At 32.9% G+C, this 21,734-nt stretch overlaps 2 protein-coding genes across 2 annotated transcripts; one reads left to right on the top strand and one right to left on the bottom strand.

The window, feature by feature from the left end:
• Positions 1 to 4,517: 4,517 nt before the first annotated feature.
• Positions 4,518 to 6,676, bottom strand: LOC105971462 (protein DCL, chloroplastic). The gene is made up of 3 exons (XM_088815563.1): positions 6,091 to 6,676; positions 5,379 to 5,493; positions 4,518 to 4,963 (listed from the first exon to the last, which is right to left on the bottom strand). The coding sequence occupies exons 1-3, from the start codon at positions 6,450 to 6,452 to the stop codon at positions 4,781 to 4,783; spliced, it is 660 nt and encodes a 219-aa protein (XP_088671689.1). The 5' UTR covers positions 6,453 to 6,676; the 3' UTR covers positions 4,518 to 4,780.
• A 1,841-nt stretch (positions 6,677 to 8,517) lies between these two features.
• LOC105971323 (glutamate receptor 2.9-like) lies at positions 8,518 to 14,007 on the top strand. The gene is made up of 5 exons (XM_088815564.1): positions 8,518 to 8,831; positions 9,944 to 11,226; positions 11,515 to 11,833; positions 12,493 to 12,890; positions 13,554 to 14,007. Exons 1-5 carry the CDS (start codon positions 8,567 to 8,569, stop codon positions 13,962 to 13,964), a joined length of 2,676 nt encoding a protein of 891 aa, XP_088671690.1. The 5' UTR covers positions 8,518 to 8,566; the 3' UTR covers positions 13,965 to 14,007.
• Positions 14,008 to 21,734: the final 7,727 nt, after the last annotated feature.

The raw sequence follows: 21,734 nt of genomic DNA on the forward strand, positions 1-21,734 counted from the left end.
AAGACCAATTCTCCACGTGGGCTTTTCAAGTATGGGCTTGCTCCAAGATGGGCTGGTTGCATGCTGGTATTGGGCCACAGATGAAGAGATAACATTTGGGCCAAAATCCCAATAATCTCCACCTGGCCCAAATGAGTCATCGGGACATTTAAGGGGAAAAAACGAGATCATCATTGCCGTATGACACTACCTGCACTCAAAACACAAAGTTAGTACAAGTCTAAAAAACAAAACACAAAGTAATGCAAAAAACAAGCAAAAACACAAAGTAATGCAAAAAACAAGCAAAACACAAAGTAATGCAAAAAATATTCTAACACATTAGAATACATCACCACCATCAGATATCATATTGGCTTGATCACTATGTTGATTTTTCTTAGGCTTGGGACAATCACTAATAAAATGACTATGGTCACCGCAATTAAAGCACCTTCTATTATTAGGATTAGCCTTTGACTTACTCCAATCTCCACCCTTTTTCTTAGTTTGATCAATTTGACTAGAAGAAGCCTTGTTGTTTTGAAAACGATTAGACTGACTTCCTTTAGCAAAATTAACTTCACTAAATGATTTATCCCTATTAATTCCCAATTCAAGCTCTTTGCTTTTTAAAGCATTGATCACAGTATCTAAAGTAATCTTATCTCTACCATACTTAATAGCAGACTTAACATCATTATAAATATCAGGAATAGCATTCAAGAGCACAATAGGGGTATAATCATCAATATTCTTATCACCAGTTAATTTAATATCTTGAACTAACTTGGTAAAAACATCAATATTAGCATCAGTATTTTTGCGAGAGTCCAATTTAAATTCAAAAAACTTTTCAAGCAAAAACATTTTATTGGGCAAAGAATTTTCAACATAAAGCTCTTCCAATTTATTCCATAAACTTCTAGCAGAATCATGCTTTCCTACTTTTCTAATCACAGAGTCACTTAGATTCAAGATAATAGCAGAATAAGCAAGTTCATCAAGTTCTTCACGTTTAGCAACAGTTATAAAAACTTCCTCACTTAAAGAAATCGCTTTAAAACATTTTTGATGAATTAAAATACCTTTCATTTTCTGTTGCCAAATAGAAAAATCACCCTTTCCATCGAAAGGAGCTAAAGATAACATAGACATAGATCCCATATTCAAGTATCACAAAGATAGCAAAATCACCAAGATTAAATATCAGCAGGATCAACACACAAGAGAATCACAAAGATTCAATAAACTTTAGCAAAATCGAATCACTAAGATTCAATAAACTTTAGCAAAATCGAATCACAAAGATTCACAATTTTTAAAAAATCACACAATTATAGAATCACAAAGATTCACAATTTCAGAGCAAAAACGGATCACAAAGATTCCAATTTTTTTTCAAATATCACAAAGATAAAGAATCACACAGATTCACACAAAATATTAGCGGAAGCAATAAATAAAAGAATCACCAAGATTCACCAATAACAGGTATAATTATCACAAAGAATAATCAACTCACCAAGAGTAGAGATTTATACCTGAGCGAAACCCCTGGACCAGGGTTTCGTACGCCGCTCCGGACGAACCCTTAACAATGCTCTGATACCACTGTTGGGTATCCGCTCGGAGAAGACAAACCACACAAAATCAAAATACTCATATTTTATTAGAAACAATTAAAATATAATATAATATAATTAATCAACACACAATTAATTAATTATTAAATTAATGACAACAATTGACACCACATTAGCGTAATCAACTATCAGCAACAGAATAATTGCAAAAAAGGTAAGAAACAAATAAATAATATAAAATTAAAGTAATAAAGGAGGAAAAACGAAACCACGGCGAATCACATAGATTCGTGGGAGGATGAATCTCTGCCGACGATTGAGGTTCACGGCTCAGTCTCAATCCCCCTCCGTCCTCGTCCAAGACTCACCAGCCGCAGCCACGCACCCACCGGAACAAGCCCAATAGCCCAAATCCCTCTCAGATTTCTGATCCGAAAAACCCGAAAAACCCCAACACACAAAGGACCAAGAGTTCGAATAAATCAAACACACACAGCACTCAACCCAACACCCAAACACTCACAAAGAGTCGAGACTCACAAAGAGTCGAATCAATCACGAAGAAAAGATTTTGGAACAAGGTGTAAAATAGGTTGAATTTTCTAGTCCCCAAGAACCGATTTCAGCGGAAACCGAGGAATCGAGATATGGTGTCACAGATTTCTGGCGGAGAAATCGGACCAGAAAAGAGGATGAAAACAGAGGGGCGAGATCAGGTTTTTCGGTGGAGAAAAATAAATCTGTTTTCATGTTTTGACCTCTTAATTGGGTCAAGACCAATTCTCCACGTGGGCTTTTCAAGTATGGGCTTGCTCCAAGATGGGCTGGTTGCATGCTGGTATTGGGCCACAGATGAAGAGATAACATTTGGGCCAAAATCCCAATAGAGAGAGTTAATAAATAGAGTTGTATTAACAATATAAAAACATGAAAATATCCATTTAATGCAATACCGAAAATTTTAAGTGGTAGATAATATAAAAAAAAAAAAAAAAAAAATTGCAAACGCCACATTTATTGTGGAACAGATGGATTATATTTTTCTTTTTTCTCTATTTGATATCTATTTGATAGTTAAATTATTTTTGTCACTCTAATTAGTTTTTTGATTAGGATATATTCGATTAGTCTATGATTTTATCATCTCGCTCATCCTATTCATCTTATCTTGTCAATCTATATATATAAGAAGCAGGTCAAGCGAAGATCTAAATTGAAAAATAAAATGGAAAAGAAAAGAACGAACGATGTTGATTGGAAGTTAGGGAAGAGATGACGGCGTTTCACAAATAAAAGGCTTGCAAATTATTCATTTACAGTTATATAATATATAAATATATAGGGAATATTTTTTTTTCAAAATCAAGGGTGTGCAGTTGCACACCCTAGGAATATATATATATATATATATATATATATATATATGTACACTAATGTGGTGTTTGCAAAAACTTATTTAAAAGTAGAAGTTAGTGATTGTGAATTAAGCTGGAATTAAGTGTTTATTTCTAAAAGTTAGCGGTGTTTGCAAATTAATTAGCTAGAAAATCAACTAAAATAGAAAAAACATGTATATTAGTACTTTTAAATTATAACTTAAATTAAATCAACTTATTTTAAGAAAAGCAAAAACAAAAATTTGTTTTGCAAACACTTTTTAAAAATTATATGCAGAAAAAAATTCCTAATCTATTTTTAAAAGATTTTGCGAACACCACATAAATAATATTATTCGAGTAAATAAAACGTAGTTCAAAAGTATACACATCAAATTTAGACGACAACCACATAACCCCATATTTGGGTGAAAGGTATGATTGATCCCATGAGTGCCTTTCATATATATATATGTAATAATCACAAACATTGTTGGAGATCGAGTGTAGTGTGTTACACCCTTGCTACAAACGCTCTTACTACATAAGCAACACGTGGCATGCAATTGGCAAAAGACAAAAAAACCGTCGTTATTACCGTTGATTTCTTTGTCAACACTCAACAATAATTCAGGCTAAGATGATGTTTGAATGAAAATCTTAAAAGAGCTACAATACAAAAGGTTGGTTTGTATATCTTGGAGGCAAAAAAACAATTGAATTGAGCAATCAACATCAAGAATTATTATTGAAATTTCTAGTTAAATCCGTGCATCAAGATGCCGATTTACGAGTAAACGTAGCCACATATTGGGGGAGAGACTGTAATTGGGTCAATAATGAATCGACCAGAATGCAGACGGCTATAAATTAATACAGTTGTCACTAGCAAAATTCTATTAATTTAGCGCTATAAAAAAGAATCGAGTCAATAATTTAACACGATATTAACGTATTGGGATCGAGAGAAGTTATTATTTAAGCAAAATTATCAGTTAATGGATATGTTAGTGTAATTATAAACGTACCAATTAAGGCCAAAGGTCTAACATTGGTTCACAATTTTTTATTTTTTTGGGACATGATCATGTGATAATTGTGAAATGGCTGTTCGACCTATCAATTCCAATCGATTTGGTCAAAAATAATAATAATAAGAAAACTGAAAATATTGAGGGGAAAAAGTTAAGCACTTGACCAAAGCAAATGTTAGTAGTAATATGTAGGGGGGAATTATAGTTTTCACCACTCAAGTTTGCATAGATTTCACATTTGGTCTCCATGTTTACAAAAAACATATTTGATCCCTCATGTTTCAATAATTTAGCACTTTTGTCTTTTCCGTCAATTTACTGTTAGTCCGTTGGTTAAGGCAATCATGGAACGAGCTTGATTCCCGTTAGTTTTAACGGACAAAAATAACAAAAAATGTAGAATTTTTGAAACATAAGTGATTAAATGTGTTCTTTGTGAACACAGAGGACCAAATATGAAATCGATGCAAACTTGAGGGACGAAAACTCTATTTTTCTCATAATAACATGAACGAATCATATCGGAACTAACACTTTCGAGAAAAAAAAAATGAAGGTAAAAACTTATTCCAAATGAACTCGAGCTGGAGCTGGAGTCTTGCCAGCCGAACTCTGCTCGTTCACACCCCTATTCACAAGTTCACAGAAAAACATACTTTCCTCTATTTTTTTCCAAGATAAATACATGACAATCGGTCGCCCCCGACTAATTCCGAAAAAGCTTTGGAACAGCTGAGGTGGCTAACACTAATAAGCCATCGTATAAAGAAAGAAAAAGAATCTTGAATATACGAGTTCAAAATTTTTACTTCCAGTAACTAATTCTATGTCTTCTAAAATGTCTGAGAATGAAGTTATCCGCGTAGAGAGGATAGTGTTTTCTAATGAAACCCTTTATGCATTTCCAGTACGAGAAGTCGACCAATTCTCCGTCTTTATGAACTATGAATAAACATCTCGAGCATTCAAAGTTTGGATGGTATCCGATCTGCCAACCACAAACAACAAACATCGAATAATTAATTACCGAAGCTTCATATTAACATACACATATATACTCGTGTACTCGAATTATGTCTACACTCTACAGACAAGTTTATTGTTTGTCAGTAAAACTGAATTCTTATCACACTCGACTAATTTGAAATTACGAATCAACTAACAAATAATCGACTCGGATCTTATTACGACATGTGACATTCCTTGCTCTCTCTTTGTTTCTTTTGGGATTCGAAAGCAGAAAGACTTCATCGATTGAACATTTCACATTTTAGAGATATTTCAAATTCTCTATTTCTAATGTACGGTAAAGTGAAAATGTGAAAAAGAGGGCGAAAATTTAGACGTAAATAAAAGAGCAAATAACTATCATGTCGATCGAACGACACGAGGCAGGGAAATACCGTGACGTAATCAACTCCACTACCGATCTTTTCTTCACATTCTGGATGATACACGAGCAGTCTTTCTAGAATTGTTTTTTCATGTTCGGGACTCAACCTATCACCACTTTCATACCTGCAGGCATGAAATGGAGTCATTTGTTATATATATATATATATATATATATATATATATATATATATATATATATATATATATATATATATATATATATATATATATATATATATATATATATATATATATATACACGAAAAACACAAGAATCGGGCTGTAGCATTCTTGCACAAGTTACTGTCACGTAACACGATCATGAAATTAAACAGAAACGACATTATACAAAGTCAATGCTTCCATAAAACAAGTTCGGTTCCTCAAATGAAATCGACACTCTCGGATGAAACCAACTGGGATAACGACGCAAGCACGTATAAAAATTTAGTAAAAGTCGAGGATACGCACATGCTCAAGAATCAATTTTCGACATCAAGTCAAGCTTATTCTTTGTTTGTTCATTGCATTTGGAAATAACTTTATTATTGGTTATAAATTTCTGCTCCGAAAAATAGAAATCGAATAACCACTAAAACTACTCATTTTAGTCGTTTCGAATTTCAGTCAAGATTGAATTTTTATTACAAGCAATACCCAATCAAACACAAAAAAAAAAAAAAAAAAAAAAAATAGAAAATAGAAATTAATGGAGCTCACTTTCCAGAGTGAAGAATCATTCTAACAAAGCCCACAAGGGGGACAGTGTCCTCTAAAATCCGGTCCTCCCAATCCTGCCACGTGTTACCATCTCCACCCTTCTCATCGCCGGAATATTCCTCAATCGGATCCTCGTAATCGTCAGCGGCCGGCGGTAGCGCCACCGGCTTCCGTAACAACTCCGGCCCATACCCCGTTACCCCCGCCGAGCCGCCGTCAGACCTGGTGGTAATGGCGCGAAATCGGATTGTACGGAACGGGAGAGATACTGAAATTGGGGATAAAATTAGGTTTTGGGGGGTGGGTTCTCTGCGCAAGGAACGGAAAGTAGTTGAATTGAGAGAAGCAATTGAAGCAGCCATTGTAATCGAACACTGCGACGCAATTGAACTCCGAATTCACGAACAAATAATCATTTTGGAATGGGGGTTCCAGCAAATCTACTTGAGTTTGAGTAGTGAGGTTTAGACTAGAGGTTGAAGATCAGAAGATAAACAAGAGTCAGCAAATAGTAATTTTGCTTTGCGGGCTGGATTTTTGTAACAATTGGGCTTGGAAAAGAAACCCGGCCCGATTGTCGTAATTTACTATATGTTGTACTTTGCGAATTTATTGTTTTTCATTTTTATTTTTTATATTTACCAAAAATAAAATATCAATCCTATGTTCATTAGGAGAGTTGGTACCTAGCCTAGGCATGACCACATGTTCGGTTAGAACCAGGGTCGTTCCTGAAATTTTGGGGGCTCCAGGCGAGATTTGAAGATGTTGAAAAATGGGGCCCTTCTACAATCTAGGTTAAAACTCATTTTTTTCTAAAAAGATGATGAACTTTTTGTTAACTCGTAATGTTATGTAAGGTATTTTTTTTCTAAAAAGAGGATAAACTCTATATTAACTCATTTTTGTAAGGTATATAGGCAGAGAGGCAAGCCAATAAATTTTTGAGATAGTGATACTATAGTTTCTGGAGGTTCGGGGGCAGCGCCCCCGGTTTCTTTAAAGGATAATTTTCATTTATAGCACTAAAATAAGTGTAAATATATAAAAATAAATAGCTAATACAATATAAATAAATGGGGGCCCAATGATTAGAGAAATTATAGAAACAAGTAAAAATGGTTGATCAATATCTATTTATGAATTAGGGTTCTCAATTATTACATACATAATATAATTTTTTTTTGAATATAAACTAATATATAAAGAGTATATAAAAAATTTGGGGGTCCTAAATTTTTACAAAAATCCGGGGGCCCTAGGCGACCGCCTACTTCGCCTCCTCTCAGAACCGACCCTGGTTAGAACCGGAACCGGTTTGACCGAAATCGGAACCGAAAAAATCGATTCGGTTCCTGTTCCTCATTTTCGGAACCGAGAACCGACGGTTAGAAGTTTGAACCGATTTTTTCAAAAAAAATAAAAATTAATTTCGTAAGTCAAATTACATATATATATATATATATATATATATATATATATATATATATATATATATATATATATATATATATATATATATATATATATATATATATATATATGTGTGTGTGTGTGTGTGTGTGTGTGCACTAAACTAATTTGGTTTTTTTTTAGTTTGGTAACGGTAAAACTGAAAATATATAATATTTTATAAAATATATAAAAAATATATTTAAATTAATTAATTAATTCTTAAATTTGACATTCAAATCTTAATAATCGGACCAAAAAATAAAAAGGTGATTATCAATATATGCTAATTTGTAAATAATCGAAAAATGATCAACCTAAAAGTATTTTATAATTTGTTATAACCGTAAATAATCTAAAACAAAAGAATAGAAAAATATTTATTAAATATTTCGTTATTTGGTATGGTACAGTATATCGGACATCAATACTGTATACCGTATTGAATACTGGCCGGAATCCCAAAAAATTCTTTACCGAATACCGAACCAAATTTTCAATTCAACATCTGGCACGTACCAAATTTTTTCGGTCAATTTACCAGCCGAGTAAATACCCCTACAAAAATATATTTCTACTCAACCAGAGAGAAATTAAGGACCATTGACTCCCATCAGTCTAAATAAAAAATAATTACCTAAAGCATGAAAACTACATTCCAAATAAATAAATCACATCTGCAGTGCTTATATGTAGATCATAAGTATTGGAAATAATATTATTTTTCTAAGCTATTATTTTATATATAACTCCCAATAAAATATCTGATTCAAGAACTGACATTAGATATGAAAACGACGTAAATAATTTAATTTGTCAAGCCAATAATAGATATATAGTTGATTATTTTTCCTTTTCTCGATAAAAAAAAATCGGCTTGAATAAGTCGTGACGACATTTGAATTTTAGAATAATACAATCATAGTCAATGCAAGTAAATTACTTGGTAGTAGGTTAGTTGCCTCTGTATATGTTCAATCAATTTGCAATATTAATTCCCTAATAAAAAAGAATAATTAATCAAATGGAAAAACAAATTAGAAACATGAATAATATTATTACTCTTCTCAACTTTTGGTTCTTGTTCGATTGCTTGTTCTTATTCTCCGTAAACGAAGCATGTACTACTCGATCGAATGTAAGCGTGGGAGTAGTTATCGATCAGAGTTCTCGAGTCGGAAAAGAGCAAAAGGTAGCCATTGAATTGGCTGTCCGAGATTTTAGTGACCGTTGTCGTCCGAACCTGGTTCTGCACATCGAAGATTCACACGGAAACGCTGCTTCTGCCGGTAAGATATATTTGTTTTCTTTGCTGATTAATTTTTTTTTTTTTTCATTTAAAATGGATATTAGTATCTAGCTTCATCTTCTAAGTAAAGAATTTAGTGTACAAGCAAACTTATATTTTTTTATTTTATTTTTTGTTGACAAAATTGAAGTTTTGGTAGTGGTCCAGTGCATGTGTTCTCCCTTATTGATTGGTTACTTGTTGTACTACGATCAAATTTATTTTAACTAGGTGTTGAAAATTGGCATCATAAAAATTGGCAATATCGATGCTACACCCGGTAATTTTCATCAGGCACCCTAATTGATAAGATTCTCACTACGAGTTCAGTTATGGCCCATTGGGTTTTAGAAAAATAATTATAAAATAAATTAAAAAGAACACATGTCAATAAAAGAGTTACCCGGTGAAAATCACCCGGTGTAGCATCGTATTCCCCACGGCTTTAATAATCTAATTAAAAAAGAGATGGGTTATTTCCACTCTCAAAATATCTTATTTCACAACTAAATTAAATATATTTTCTATTTTATCCATTTCTTCTTTTGTCACTTATATTATGTACAAATTTATAAACCCTCCACCACTAAAGTAATTAACTTATTTATAAAAAAGACTCAACCATTTTTAACTAGAATATTTACCACAAAATCACACACTCTCCATTTTTTACTAGAATATTTACCACAAAATCACACCCTCTCCAGCTTTAAGTGAACAATATCATTAGAGAAAAACATCTCCGAATGTAAAAAATAAAAAAAATAGGAATTCATGTTTTTTAAGAAATAAATTAGGGGTGCTTGTATATGGAAGGTCATGAACTTTCTTCAGAATTCCAGAATTGGCCAGTTTGATTTAATTTAATTTCATTTCCTATATAAAAAGAAAGTTACATAATCTACAAGCTCATCTGATATAAAAATTTAAATATCTTGTAATAAATATTTCACTGAAAAAAAAAACTTACAACATTAAGTGAGTATAAGGAACAATGATGAATTAAGATACTTTGGAAGTAGAAATATAACCACTTTAAAAAAAAATGTTTGCAAACTAATTTTAATTTTTTTAATTTATTTAATTAATCCATTTATGTGTATGATGTTTCAGCATTTGATGTAGCCAGCCAAACTAAACTAGACGTCATAGTTGGTTCAATAACACTCGAAGAAGCAGCATTCCTCTCACAATTCAAAGCATCCACAAAAAACATCCCAATCATTTCCCTTTCACCACCATCAACCTCAATAGTACCCCCACAACAACAAACATCACCGAAAAAAACCCCGTTTTTCTTCCAAATCAGCCCCCCAAACTCGTACCGTACGCAATGCATTGCTTCGATCATCTCCCATTTCCGATGGAAAAAAGTGATACTCATACACGAGCAAGGCCGAAGCACCGCCTTCTCGGAAGGTTCTGGAATCTTCAGCCGCCTCTCGGACTCGCTACGGGCCGTTGACTCCGCCATTGACCACCACTTCCCCTTCCCTCGCCTCTCGTCTATGTTGGATCCGAACTCGTTCGTCGAACGAGAGCTCAAAAGGGTCAAGAGCAAGAATGTGAAGATTCTTGTGTTGGGGGAGTCTTCTTTGGAGTTTGCGGTGATCTTATTCGAAAAGGCGAAGTTGTTAGGGATGATGGAGATAGGCTACGTGTGGATTGTATCGGATGAGATTGCGAATCTTCTTGATTCTCTCGATTCATCGGTTTTGCTCAACATGCAAGGTGTTATAGGTTTGAAGACGGATTACGATGACACCAACGGGTACTTTAAAGAATTCAAATCGAAATTTAGACGAAAGTACGGATTAGAATATCCACCCGAAGAAGAGAAGTCGAACCCGGTGTTATATTCTCTTCGTGCATACGATGCAATGCATACACTCTTTGAGGCCTTCCGGAAGTTTCCAGAAGGAAAGATCTACGATCCGATAGAATTATCGGATAAAATTTCGTCGAGCGATTTTCAAGGCCTTAGCGGTGGAATAAGCTTCGAGAACGGTTTTCTTTCGCGTAAGCCCGTTTTTCGGATCTTCAATGTGATTGGTAGAGGCTATAGAGAAATGGCCACTTGGTCGCCGGATTTTGGTTTCTCGGAGGAATTGAGTTCGATTTTCTGGCCGGGTGGTAAGAAAACCGTCCCGACGGGCCGGAGTATGGGGAGCGAAGAGAACCCTATGAGGATAGGTGTGCCTGCAAATGGTGCATTCAAGCAGTTTGTGCATGTGATTGTTACCACGGATGAAAATGGCCGGAATCAAACTCGAATTTTTGGATTTTCGATCGATGTTTTTAAAGCTGCAGTGAAGCTACTACCCTACGATTTCCACTACGTATTGGTCCCCTATTACGGTTCGTACGATGAAATGGTGGCCGAGGTTCACAACAAGGTATGATGACATTTATATTTGAATACATAAGAATTTATTGCATTTAGTACCTTTGTATTATACTGAATTATTAAAAAACTTCTCGTGTTATAAATATTAGCAAACAAAACGTAACTCCCTATAATACATTTTTTTAGCACACAACCTTATGTAGGGGAGATTTTGCTAATATTTATAACTTGGGGGAGTTCTTTGACAATTAGAGTAAAAATATGAGTCCTAAATGCAATAAACCCGAACTACATAAATAAAATCATATTTCTAATATTTTCATTGTTTCAATAACAGAGCTTGGATGGAGCGGTGGGAGATACGGAAATAATGGCGGAGCGTTACGCGTACGCTTCGTTTACGCAGCCTTATATCGAGTCCGGGCTACAAATGGTGGTGACCGTAAAACCGGGCCTAAAGGACTCGAAAACCTTACCCCTAAGACCCTTCACCATGAACATGTGGCTCATGCTTGCAGCTATGAGCATGTCCACGGGGGCCATCATCTGGCTAAGCGAATACTCAACGGGCAACGACCAATTCACCAATGACTCGTTCGTTGGAATCATTGGCTCCATTCTATGGTTTTCAGTCACTATTATGTCATTTTCACAGAGTAAGTATTTTTTTTATATGTCATTTTCACCCAATAAGTTTCAGCATAGGGCCATGACTCCCACCACTTCTCGAAAACCAAGTACAGTAGAACCTCGATAAATTAATAACCTCGGTCCCGACTCGGTTGTACTAATTATTAGTTCAATAAATTAATATTTCCCTAAATTAATAGAATTTTGCTAGTCCCGACTGTATCAATTTATAGAGGCTTAACAGGATAAACAAAATTATTTAATGAGTTAAAAAAATAAAAAAAAATCGTTACAATTAAATTTGAGATATCTGCAGTTAGACCCAATAAATTTGTAGTATTAGGGGTCTATATATAATTAGACCTAACTTCAGGGAAGGATAATGTGATATACTCAAACGGTAAAAATCATTTAAAAAAATAAATAATAATGAGTCAAGTATTAGCTAATATCAAACTTCGAGAAATGTCTGCGTAATTTTCCAAACTAGATGGGGTCTAACTGTAACCTAACATTAGGAAGATACGTGTAATTTACCCTATTTAATATAAAAAAATAAAAAAAATCCCGAATAGTTTAGTACCGTTGGAGAAGTTTTCGTATATATATAGTTGACCCACTAATGAAAACATGGATGTTGAAAATCCATTTTCTAGTTTGTAAGGTTATTTCGTCATTTTCGCAGGACAAAATATCAAGAATGGTGCATCTCAGCTTGTCCTCGCAGCTTGGATATGTGTGGTTTTCGTCGTGGGGGCGAGTTTTACAGCTGTCTTGAGTACGATGATGACTGTTCCGAGGATCCAACCGTCATTCCAAGAGATAGATTATCTACGCAATACAAACGCGGCCGTTGGATGCAATGGGAACTCGTTCATTGTACGGTACCTGATAGACGTACTACATTTCAAGCGAGAGAACGTTAGAAAAATCGACTCAATCGACCAATACCCAAAAGCTTTCGAAAGCGGCGAGATCAAAGCGGCCTTCTTTGTGGCCCCACATGCCAAAATTTTCCTCGCAGAGTACTGCAGAGGCTACACCATATCGGGGCCTAGTATCAAACTAGGCGGCTTCGGATTCGTAAGTTACGAAATTCTCATCTTTCTTGTCAATTATTTTGCATTACAAAACAAAAACAAACTAAATTGAAAATACAAAGGGTACAAACTGGAGAATATAACTGTGAATAAGTTTTAAAGATCCATTATAAGGGTTTATTGCATTTAATACCCATGTGTTTGATTACTTTAATTGGTAAAATAACGGGGAGTTGGATGCTACACCTGATTATTTACGCTAGGTGGATTTGAATCGTAGATCTACATACAATCACACACATTCATGTTTATGTGTACTTAGTGGGTAGTTACTGAATCAAATCTACGGTTCAAATCCATCAAGTGTAAATAACCAGGTGTTCAAATCTACAGTTCAAATCCATCAAATGTAAATAACCAGGTGTAGCATCTAACTCCCCCAAAAAACTCCTCGTGTTATAGATAGTAGCAGAATCCTCTCCCATGATCCAATTTTATTAGCAAATTACCGCTAAAAAGACACCATATAAAACATGTAGTTTTTTGCTAATATTTATAACACGAGAAGTTTTTTAGTAATTTAGTATAACACACGAGTACTAATGCAATAAACTTCACACCATAATGTGTAACATTGTTGTTCTTTTTTCAGTTGTCCTAACCAAATTTTCTCTCTCTATCTCTTATATTTTTGCATCTCAATTAGGTTTTTCCAAAGGGATCCCAACTAGAGACTGATATTTCTGAAGCAATTTTGAGAGTAACACAAAGTGGATATGTGAATAAGTTAGAGCAAAACATGCTTCAACTTTGCAACTGCACTTCTACACCATCAACTAGCATCACTAGTGAATTAGATGATATCCGATTAGACTCGGGGCCTTTCTCCGGGATGTTCGTGGTTTTAGGTGGGACCATGGTCATTGCATTCGTCTTCGCCGGGGCACGTTTGGTTCGAGAATCGCTGACGATGAAGAGAATTTTTGCGGGGGCATTTTTGGCATTGATTGAATTGTGGACGATGTTTGGATCAACATTTTTCGGACAGGAGATTGTTGAAGATCGGATGAATTTGGGTAATGGAGAAATGTTAGAGCCAAACATGGTGGTAGTTTAAATGATATCTATATATATATATATATATATATATATATATATATATATATATATATATATATATATATATATATATATATATATATATATATATGTTTCATATCTACTTTGTACATATAATTCTAGTTTTTAAGATGTAATTAATTAAACCAGTCCCTTGTTTAATTATTGATGCAATGCAACTGTATTTTCAGATAATGCCTTCATCCAAATGTTTAGATAGAAGAAGATAAGAGTACACAAGGGACAATGACAAGTGAAAGGTGTTAGGCTAAGCTTATAAGCTGGTATTAAGAACTTATAAGTTGTTTAAGTGCTTGTAAGCTCTTTCAAAGTGTGTTTGGTAATTTATTTTAAAAATATCTTCCTTTTTTGAAAAAAAAGATCTTAAAAATTCAAAAATTAGAAGTTGTTAGAGAGCAAATAATTTTTTCGACCATACATTTTTATTTAAGATCTTATAATGAGTAAAAATAGTTTACAAGCTCATCATCCAAACATTTTAATAATTAATTCCTAAAATAAGACGTAACAGTTTATCTGCTCTTAAAATAATTTATGAGACGTAAAAGCTTATCAGATGTTTAAAACAAACTTAGCCAAACGGACCCTAAATCGGATGAATCTGATCATAATTACTCCTTCCGTCCCATTTTATATGACGTTTTGAGTGATTACTCGTAGATTAAGATAGTCAATAAATATGCACAGATTATACCAAAAATAACATAGTAAATATTAAAATACCCTTGTCATTAATTATTTTTTAATTAACTAATAAGATTGATAAGGGGCAAAATTGATAAAAATGATATTAATATCTTATTGGAACTCTAAAGTGACAAATAATTTGGGCTTAAATCAATGGAAATTAGAAATTTATTTCCAATTCCACCCATGTATAAATTGTAAATACTTTATTCTTCAAAAAAAAAATAAAAAAAATTGACAATACTTTGTGAAGACTTTGCTGGGTCCCGCGTAACGGGTGGCTGTGGTCTATGCTCGTGATCGTAATATTAACCAAGTATCCATAATATATATATATATATATATATATATATATATATATATATATATATATATATATATATATATATATATATATATATATATATATATAAATTAAATATGAGTACATTTATTTATGTTAAATAAGTTTTATAATAATAACAAAAGAATTGCAAACAACTATATAGGCGTACTAAATTTTCATTTATGTATAATAATTTGTAAACTATATGTGTAAAACATGTATGTATCAACTGTGCCTGACAAGTTTTGTCACATAAAATACGTTGGCAAAATGAATTTCACCTCAAATTATTTGACTCAGTGAGTCACCTGGCCTCTCTTGGTCCGTCAACTAGGTCATCGTATATGATAAATTGATTTTTGTTTTCTATATGCAATTAATTGTATTTATTTTTAGCTTATTATTATAATGATTGATTAATAGTATACATTGCACATCTCAAAATATCAAGATCTCTGCATATATTTTTTTGTCTTTTTTTAAGCAATTATTTTAGATTATCTTATTAGATTTTTAAAGATGGGAGTTTGAGCATAAGAAGAAAATCTCAAACTTTGTGAGGAAAAGATATTATTGATCTTCCTCCCGAGCATATCCAATTTCTAGAAAATAATATTTGTTTATATTATAAAAATATATAATATTATAGAAGTTAAATCATGTCAAAATGTGTTTTTCTATATATAGAATCTTAAAAGTAAAATAATATTATTTGAAGAAGAGAAAGAAAAAAGATCTTCTGGTAAAAAAACCAACATAAATTCATTTTGAAGAATTTATTAGAGATGAAAGGCTTCAATAATACAAATACTACACATTTGCACGAGACAACGTCATGGTTATAAGTATGGCTGGTAATCGGGTCATGTGAGGCGAGTTTGTGTTGGCTTAAGATCACATATCGTCGGTCATCATTATTATAAACCTAAGCTCACATATCATCGGACCTCATTACTATAGACTCAAATTCGGATTATATATTTTTTCGGGCTTGGATTTCTATCGGATTTATAACGAGCAGTATATAAATTACATAATTTGCAGCCGGACGCATTCAAAAAAGAAAAAGAATCTTCGAAACCTAAGAACAAAATTTAGAATGTTCATAAAAGTAAAATAAGATAGAAACCATAGTCTGTTCCTTGAAACAAATGAATTTTCATGTTGCAAATGTTTAATCCAAAAAAGTAATTATATAACAAAAAACGCATCATAGTCCAATTAATTACTTTTGTTTTTTACTATAAAAAAATAAAATGATCTAATACGGTTGTAACTTGTATGTTGAGCCGTATCATTAAAATAATAACGATATTATATATTTAATTATTAACATAATTATTGACCTTATTCGGTTTGAGGCATAATAGGCTCAAATTCAGCTTATAAATGAACCGGCTTTAATAAAATGGCTCAAACTCTTCCTTCACACTAAAAATTAGGTTCGGATCAAATATAATCGGGCCGCGTCATCGGACTTTGATTAGCCCTGCTCAATTTCTGGTCCTAGTTATAACTTATAAATTAAATAATCATATAAAACATTTTTAAATAATTATTAATTTATTTATATATAAATTATTAAAAACAATTATTGAATATTTAATAAGTATTTTAATTATTGTTTTAACATGTCAATAACTTTAGCTAAATATCTAATTAACAAAATTAAATATTTAATGAGATAATCAACCAATTAAAAAATAATTGAAAAAAGAAAAATCTAACCCCTAACGCCATCCCCACTGCCCAGCACCCCACCCACCGGGAAATTCTATGCTACACCTGGTGAATATAACAGGGCACCCTAATTAATAAAATTCCCACTACGGGTTCAGTTATGGCCCAATGGATTTTAGAAATATAATTATAAAATAAATAAAAAAGAACACATGTCAAGAAAAAAGCCACCCGGTGAAAATCACCGGGTGTAGCATCGTATTCCCCCACCCACCCTCCTTCTGCATCTCTATGGCAGCATTACCACCTCCGGTGCTGGTTGCTTCTCACATGCAATTTATTTTATTTTATTTTTTGTTTTCGGAAAAACCATTAAAAAAAGGCTAAATTGTTAGGAATTCGTTCCAACCATGAAATTAGTAGCAAATGATAGAACATTATCTTAAATGTAGCATAAATTTGTGAAGATTTTTCTCAAATTCAACTTGCAATATTTTGTGTCTGATTTTGTGATAGAAGACGAGTAGGTTTTTTTTTTTTTTTTTTTTTTTTTATGTGCGTGATTCGGTAATTTTCGTGTGTGATTTAGCATTTCAATTTTTAAATAGTCTTTATTTTTAAATAGGTCTTAATAATTTCCTTTTAAATTTCTATAGATTCAAACATTGAATTCTTGTCTCTATATATGTCGGTATCCTAGTACTACTTATTTCTGGATATTTACAAAAAGATTGTTATGATTATTCTCAGCAACATAATATTGATTTTTGATACTAGTTGAACACAATTATAATTGAATAAGTTAATGCTTAGAGTTTTTAATATAATTTTGTTAAGATCGGAAACTATGGACTTACGGTGTTAATCACACGCTTTAGAACACAATTAAATTTAATTTCACCTAAATCACCTTTAAGATAAAATATTATTCAAACTTTCATTTTTTACATAGTTCCGTTTATAAGCCCAAATGGAATAGATGAAATTTATGCTCATAGTTTAACATCACAAAATCAAGGTTAACAATCCATCAATATTGTCAAAGTGTTCAACATTGGTTACAATGGTAACTAGGTTAGAATTTGGCATATGTTGGTTTTATTGGCCAATCGATGCACTTTTCTTGATCGACAACCGGTACTTAATCGACCCATATAGCAGGACCGGTAATTTTAACCGACCCATATACAAATGGATCGGTCGGTAGACCAACCGACTTTTTTTAATAATAAATATTTATTATAAATATTTAAGTGTAATTCTTTATTTCGTATTGTTAAAATAATTTTTAAAAGAAGTTAAAACTCAAAATCCGAAAACACAAATATATTTTTTTGTTTTATAATTATTATTTCATATTCTTCATTATATGTTTACTTATCGTAGAAGTTTAATAAAAAAAAACTCTTAATTTTATAGTTAAGATTTTTGCAGTATAAGTTTTTCCAAAAATTCGAATATCTTCTGAAAAAACTTTTAAAAACATCTTATTATTGTAAAATTAAAAAAAAAATTAAAAATAATAATAATACCAACCAACAAAGTCGGTTGCCAATTATTATTCGATCCATAATGATCGGGCCTGTAATGATTTTCAATATTCAGCAAAACCGATTAGTCGAGTCGGATAGGTAATTGACGATAATTGTCCGACCCAACCCATGTCCAACTCTAAAATAGGTAGTTCACTTAATTTTTTTTATGACGTCAACAATTACCATCCAAGCATCCTTAGAAAATAATAACGTATTTTCTTTAGGGACTCTTTGATATAACTCACTCAATACTTCTTTTAATAGGGTGATACCTTAACTATTTTGCACCATTTGAGAAAAGTCCCTTCCTAATTTCATCCACCCATTTTTCCAATTATGTCCCTTCCACCTCATCAACAGTATAACCAATTATGTCCTGCAACCTCATCAGCCTTTTATTTATTTTTTAATTTTTTTACTTTTTTTAATTTTTTTAACTTTTTTATTTTCTATCAGGTGTTTTAATCGACTATGAGATATAAGCATAGTCGATTAAGAAACTGACTACTATAAAATAAAAAAATCACAACTATTTTTACATAACAAATAATATACATAAATTGCAATTGAGTTATACAAATAAAATCCAAAAATGAATTAAAAAAATGAAATCAAGTAACCTTAATCGACTACCAAAACATTCGATTAACACTTTAATCGACTACCGAAAAAACACATAGTCGATTAAGGGTCCATCATGCGCGAATTTCTCTACCCGCGCCGTCCTCCGCCTGATCTACCAAAAAACGGTAGATCTGCTCCTCGTCGTCACCACACCGCCGCCACACCACCACACTTCCATATTCTGACGGTTTTTAATGACAAATAAAGTAAATTACAACCCGCACCACCAGCCTAAACAAAATCACCACCATCAAAACCACCAAAACAAAGCCACCCAAACCCAATTTTCTTCATGAACACCGCCATATCCAAAAAGAGGCAGCAAATCAAATTAAAAATCCATAACCTGCGGCGACGAAGAACAAATCTTCGCAAAATCGAGAAATTGTGGGTAACCCTAGCCGTCAACTCATTATACATCTCAACCTTCGATCTAATCTTGTAAAGAGGGAGAGATAAGAGATAGAAGAAGATAAGAGTGAGAAAAGAAGCAGATCGAGAAAAAAAAACGACGGAGGAGGGAGAGAGGAGAGCATAGTGCATGTAGATTGAGAAAAGGAAAAGGAAGAAATAACGTTAAAAGAGCAGATGCCAAAATTTAGGGTTAAGATTAGGGATATAATTGGTAGTTACCTTTATTAATTATCCAAACTAACAACAAAATGAGTTTTCTCTAATTATTTTGTGGAGGGGGGTTTTCCTTAACTACATTTCCTAGATGAGGACCTTCTAATTTTCTCTTTACTTTAACAAAAAATAGGGTTCATAGATTGGGGAAATATGCAATACCCCCCTCAAAACTCAATTGAACTTTTAGAGACTTTTGCCTACACCCAAATTTCATTCATAATTAGTGAGACCCCCTGACCAGATATGATAAGACTAAAGTGCCCTTATGTGGTTAGGTTTTTAACGTGATACAATTTTATTTCTCTCTTTCACTCCCTCTCTCTCTCACTTCCTCTCTCTCTCTCTCTCTTCTCTCTCGTTCTCAATTTCTCGTTTTTTTTTTTTGTATTCTTCTTTTTTCTGCAAATCTGTACACCCGTCGGCGCACTCCTTTATCTTTTTAACACCACCACCGTAGTTCGCTCGCCATAGACACCGTTGTTCGTGCACTCGTCACCGCAGGAGCCAACAATACCTTTCAACCGCCGGTCGGCCGAAACCTAACGCAGGAGGCCCTCCTCCGTACAAGTGGTGGCGGCGGTGCCTCCCCCACCTCGTCGCCGCCTTTCGTCGGATGCGTTACATGGAGATTTTCCTTTTTCGTTCTCTCTCGATTTCTCAATTTTATTGTTTATTTTTTTTCCAGATTTGTTCACCACCGCCACCGTAGCCACGTCCCCACTCTCTTTTTCATTCACCGTCGTTGTCATCGCCTCCCCCTCCCTTCCTCTCGTTATTTTCGATTTTTTTCTTTTTTTTTTCTCTCCAGATCTGAAACAGCAGCATCAACGTGACTACTCTGGTTCGAATATGACTATTGTTGATTCCCTCGATTAGTGATTTATTATTTTCTCGTGTTCGTTGTCTCTCTCGATTTCTCTCTCTTTTTCTCTCTCTTTATACCACCATCGTCTCCACATAGATTTGTACACCACCATTACCGTCGCCGCTCGTTGCCGTTCGTTTCCACGTAAGGCTCTTTCTCTCCTTTTCATTATCTTTCTCGATTTCTCAGTTTTTTTTTTTTCCTGTCCACCACCACCGTCGCCGCCTCTCTCACTCTCTTTCCTTCACTACCGCCACCACCGCCGTTGTCGTCGACTCACCATGCCTCTCTTTTGTCATTTTTCTATCTTTATTTATGTATTTTTCGATTTTTTTTCCAGATCTGAATAGCAGCAGTAACATGACTATAATCATATTTGAGTATGACTATAGTCATATTTATGTATTTTTCGAATATGATTGTAGTCATATTGGAATATGACTATTGTTGAATATGTTCTATTTTCTCGTTTTCAAGTTGACTTCTAAACTAGATTCAAAATTGTTATTTTTTTGTGTGGATTTTGATTGGATTGTTTTCGTAAACAATAGGGAATCTTTGTTGTTTTATATAATTTGGTAAACATGACTATACCACACTATATAATCGGAATTTTAAGTTGAAAATGTAAAAAATTGTAATATAATTGAAAGAATATGTCTACAATACATAGTCACATATAGTCATATTCAACTATAGTCATATTCGGAGTTGTAAACCTGTCAAGAAAAAATATCATTTTTTTGTTTAAAAAATATTAAAAAAATAAAAAAAAAACTATTTTTATTAAAAAAATAGTAAAAAATAAAAAATAAATAATTAATGGATAAATAATCCGAAAATAATAAAAAATAAAAAAATCAATTTTTTTTTGATTTGGTAGCAAATTTTTAGGAATTTGGAAGCAGATTTTTAGGAATTAGATTATTGTTATGGAAAGAGAAAAAAAAGGAATAATTGAGATTAATTATGCAAATTGACATAAGGATAGAATTGGGAATACAATTTTTAGGAGTTTATCACAAAGAAAGATTTAAGGGGTGAACATATCACCATTTATTATCTATACGAGGGTTTATTGATAATGACCGCATATAGATTAATGTAAACCAAACTATCTACAAAAAGAGATTTGAATAATTTTACATTTAAGAAGGTATGCAATTTCTATTTAAAGAAGTGTCCAAGTAAATTAACCATTATCTTTAATATAGTATTATAGACCATACGAGCATGTGGACTTATAAATCAAAAAGTAAATTAAAATTTTCACTGAAATAGTTCAAGATATAGACACATACCCAATAAATTTCAATTTATTTTTTCAAAAACATTAATTAAAAGGATAAATTACGAAAACCCCCTAACTTAAGCTAAATTATGAAAAACACCCCCACCCAT

This window comes from Erythranthe guttata, chromosome 3 (genome assembly GCF_056151865.1).
Source record: "Erythranthe guttata isolate IM_541 chromosome 3, IM_541, whole genome shotgun sequence".
NCBI classification, from domain to species: domain Eukaryota; kingdom Viridiplantae; phylum Streptophyta; class Magnoliopsida; order Lamiales; family Phrymaceae; genus Erythranthe; species Erythranthe guttata.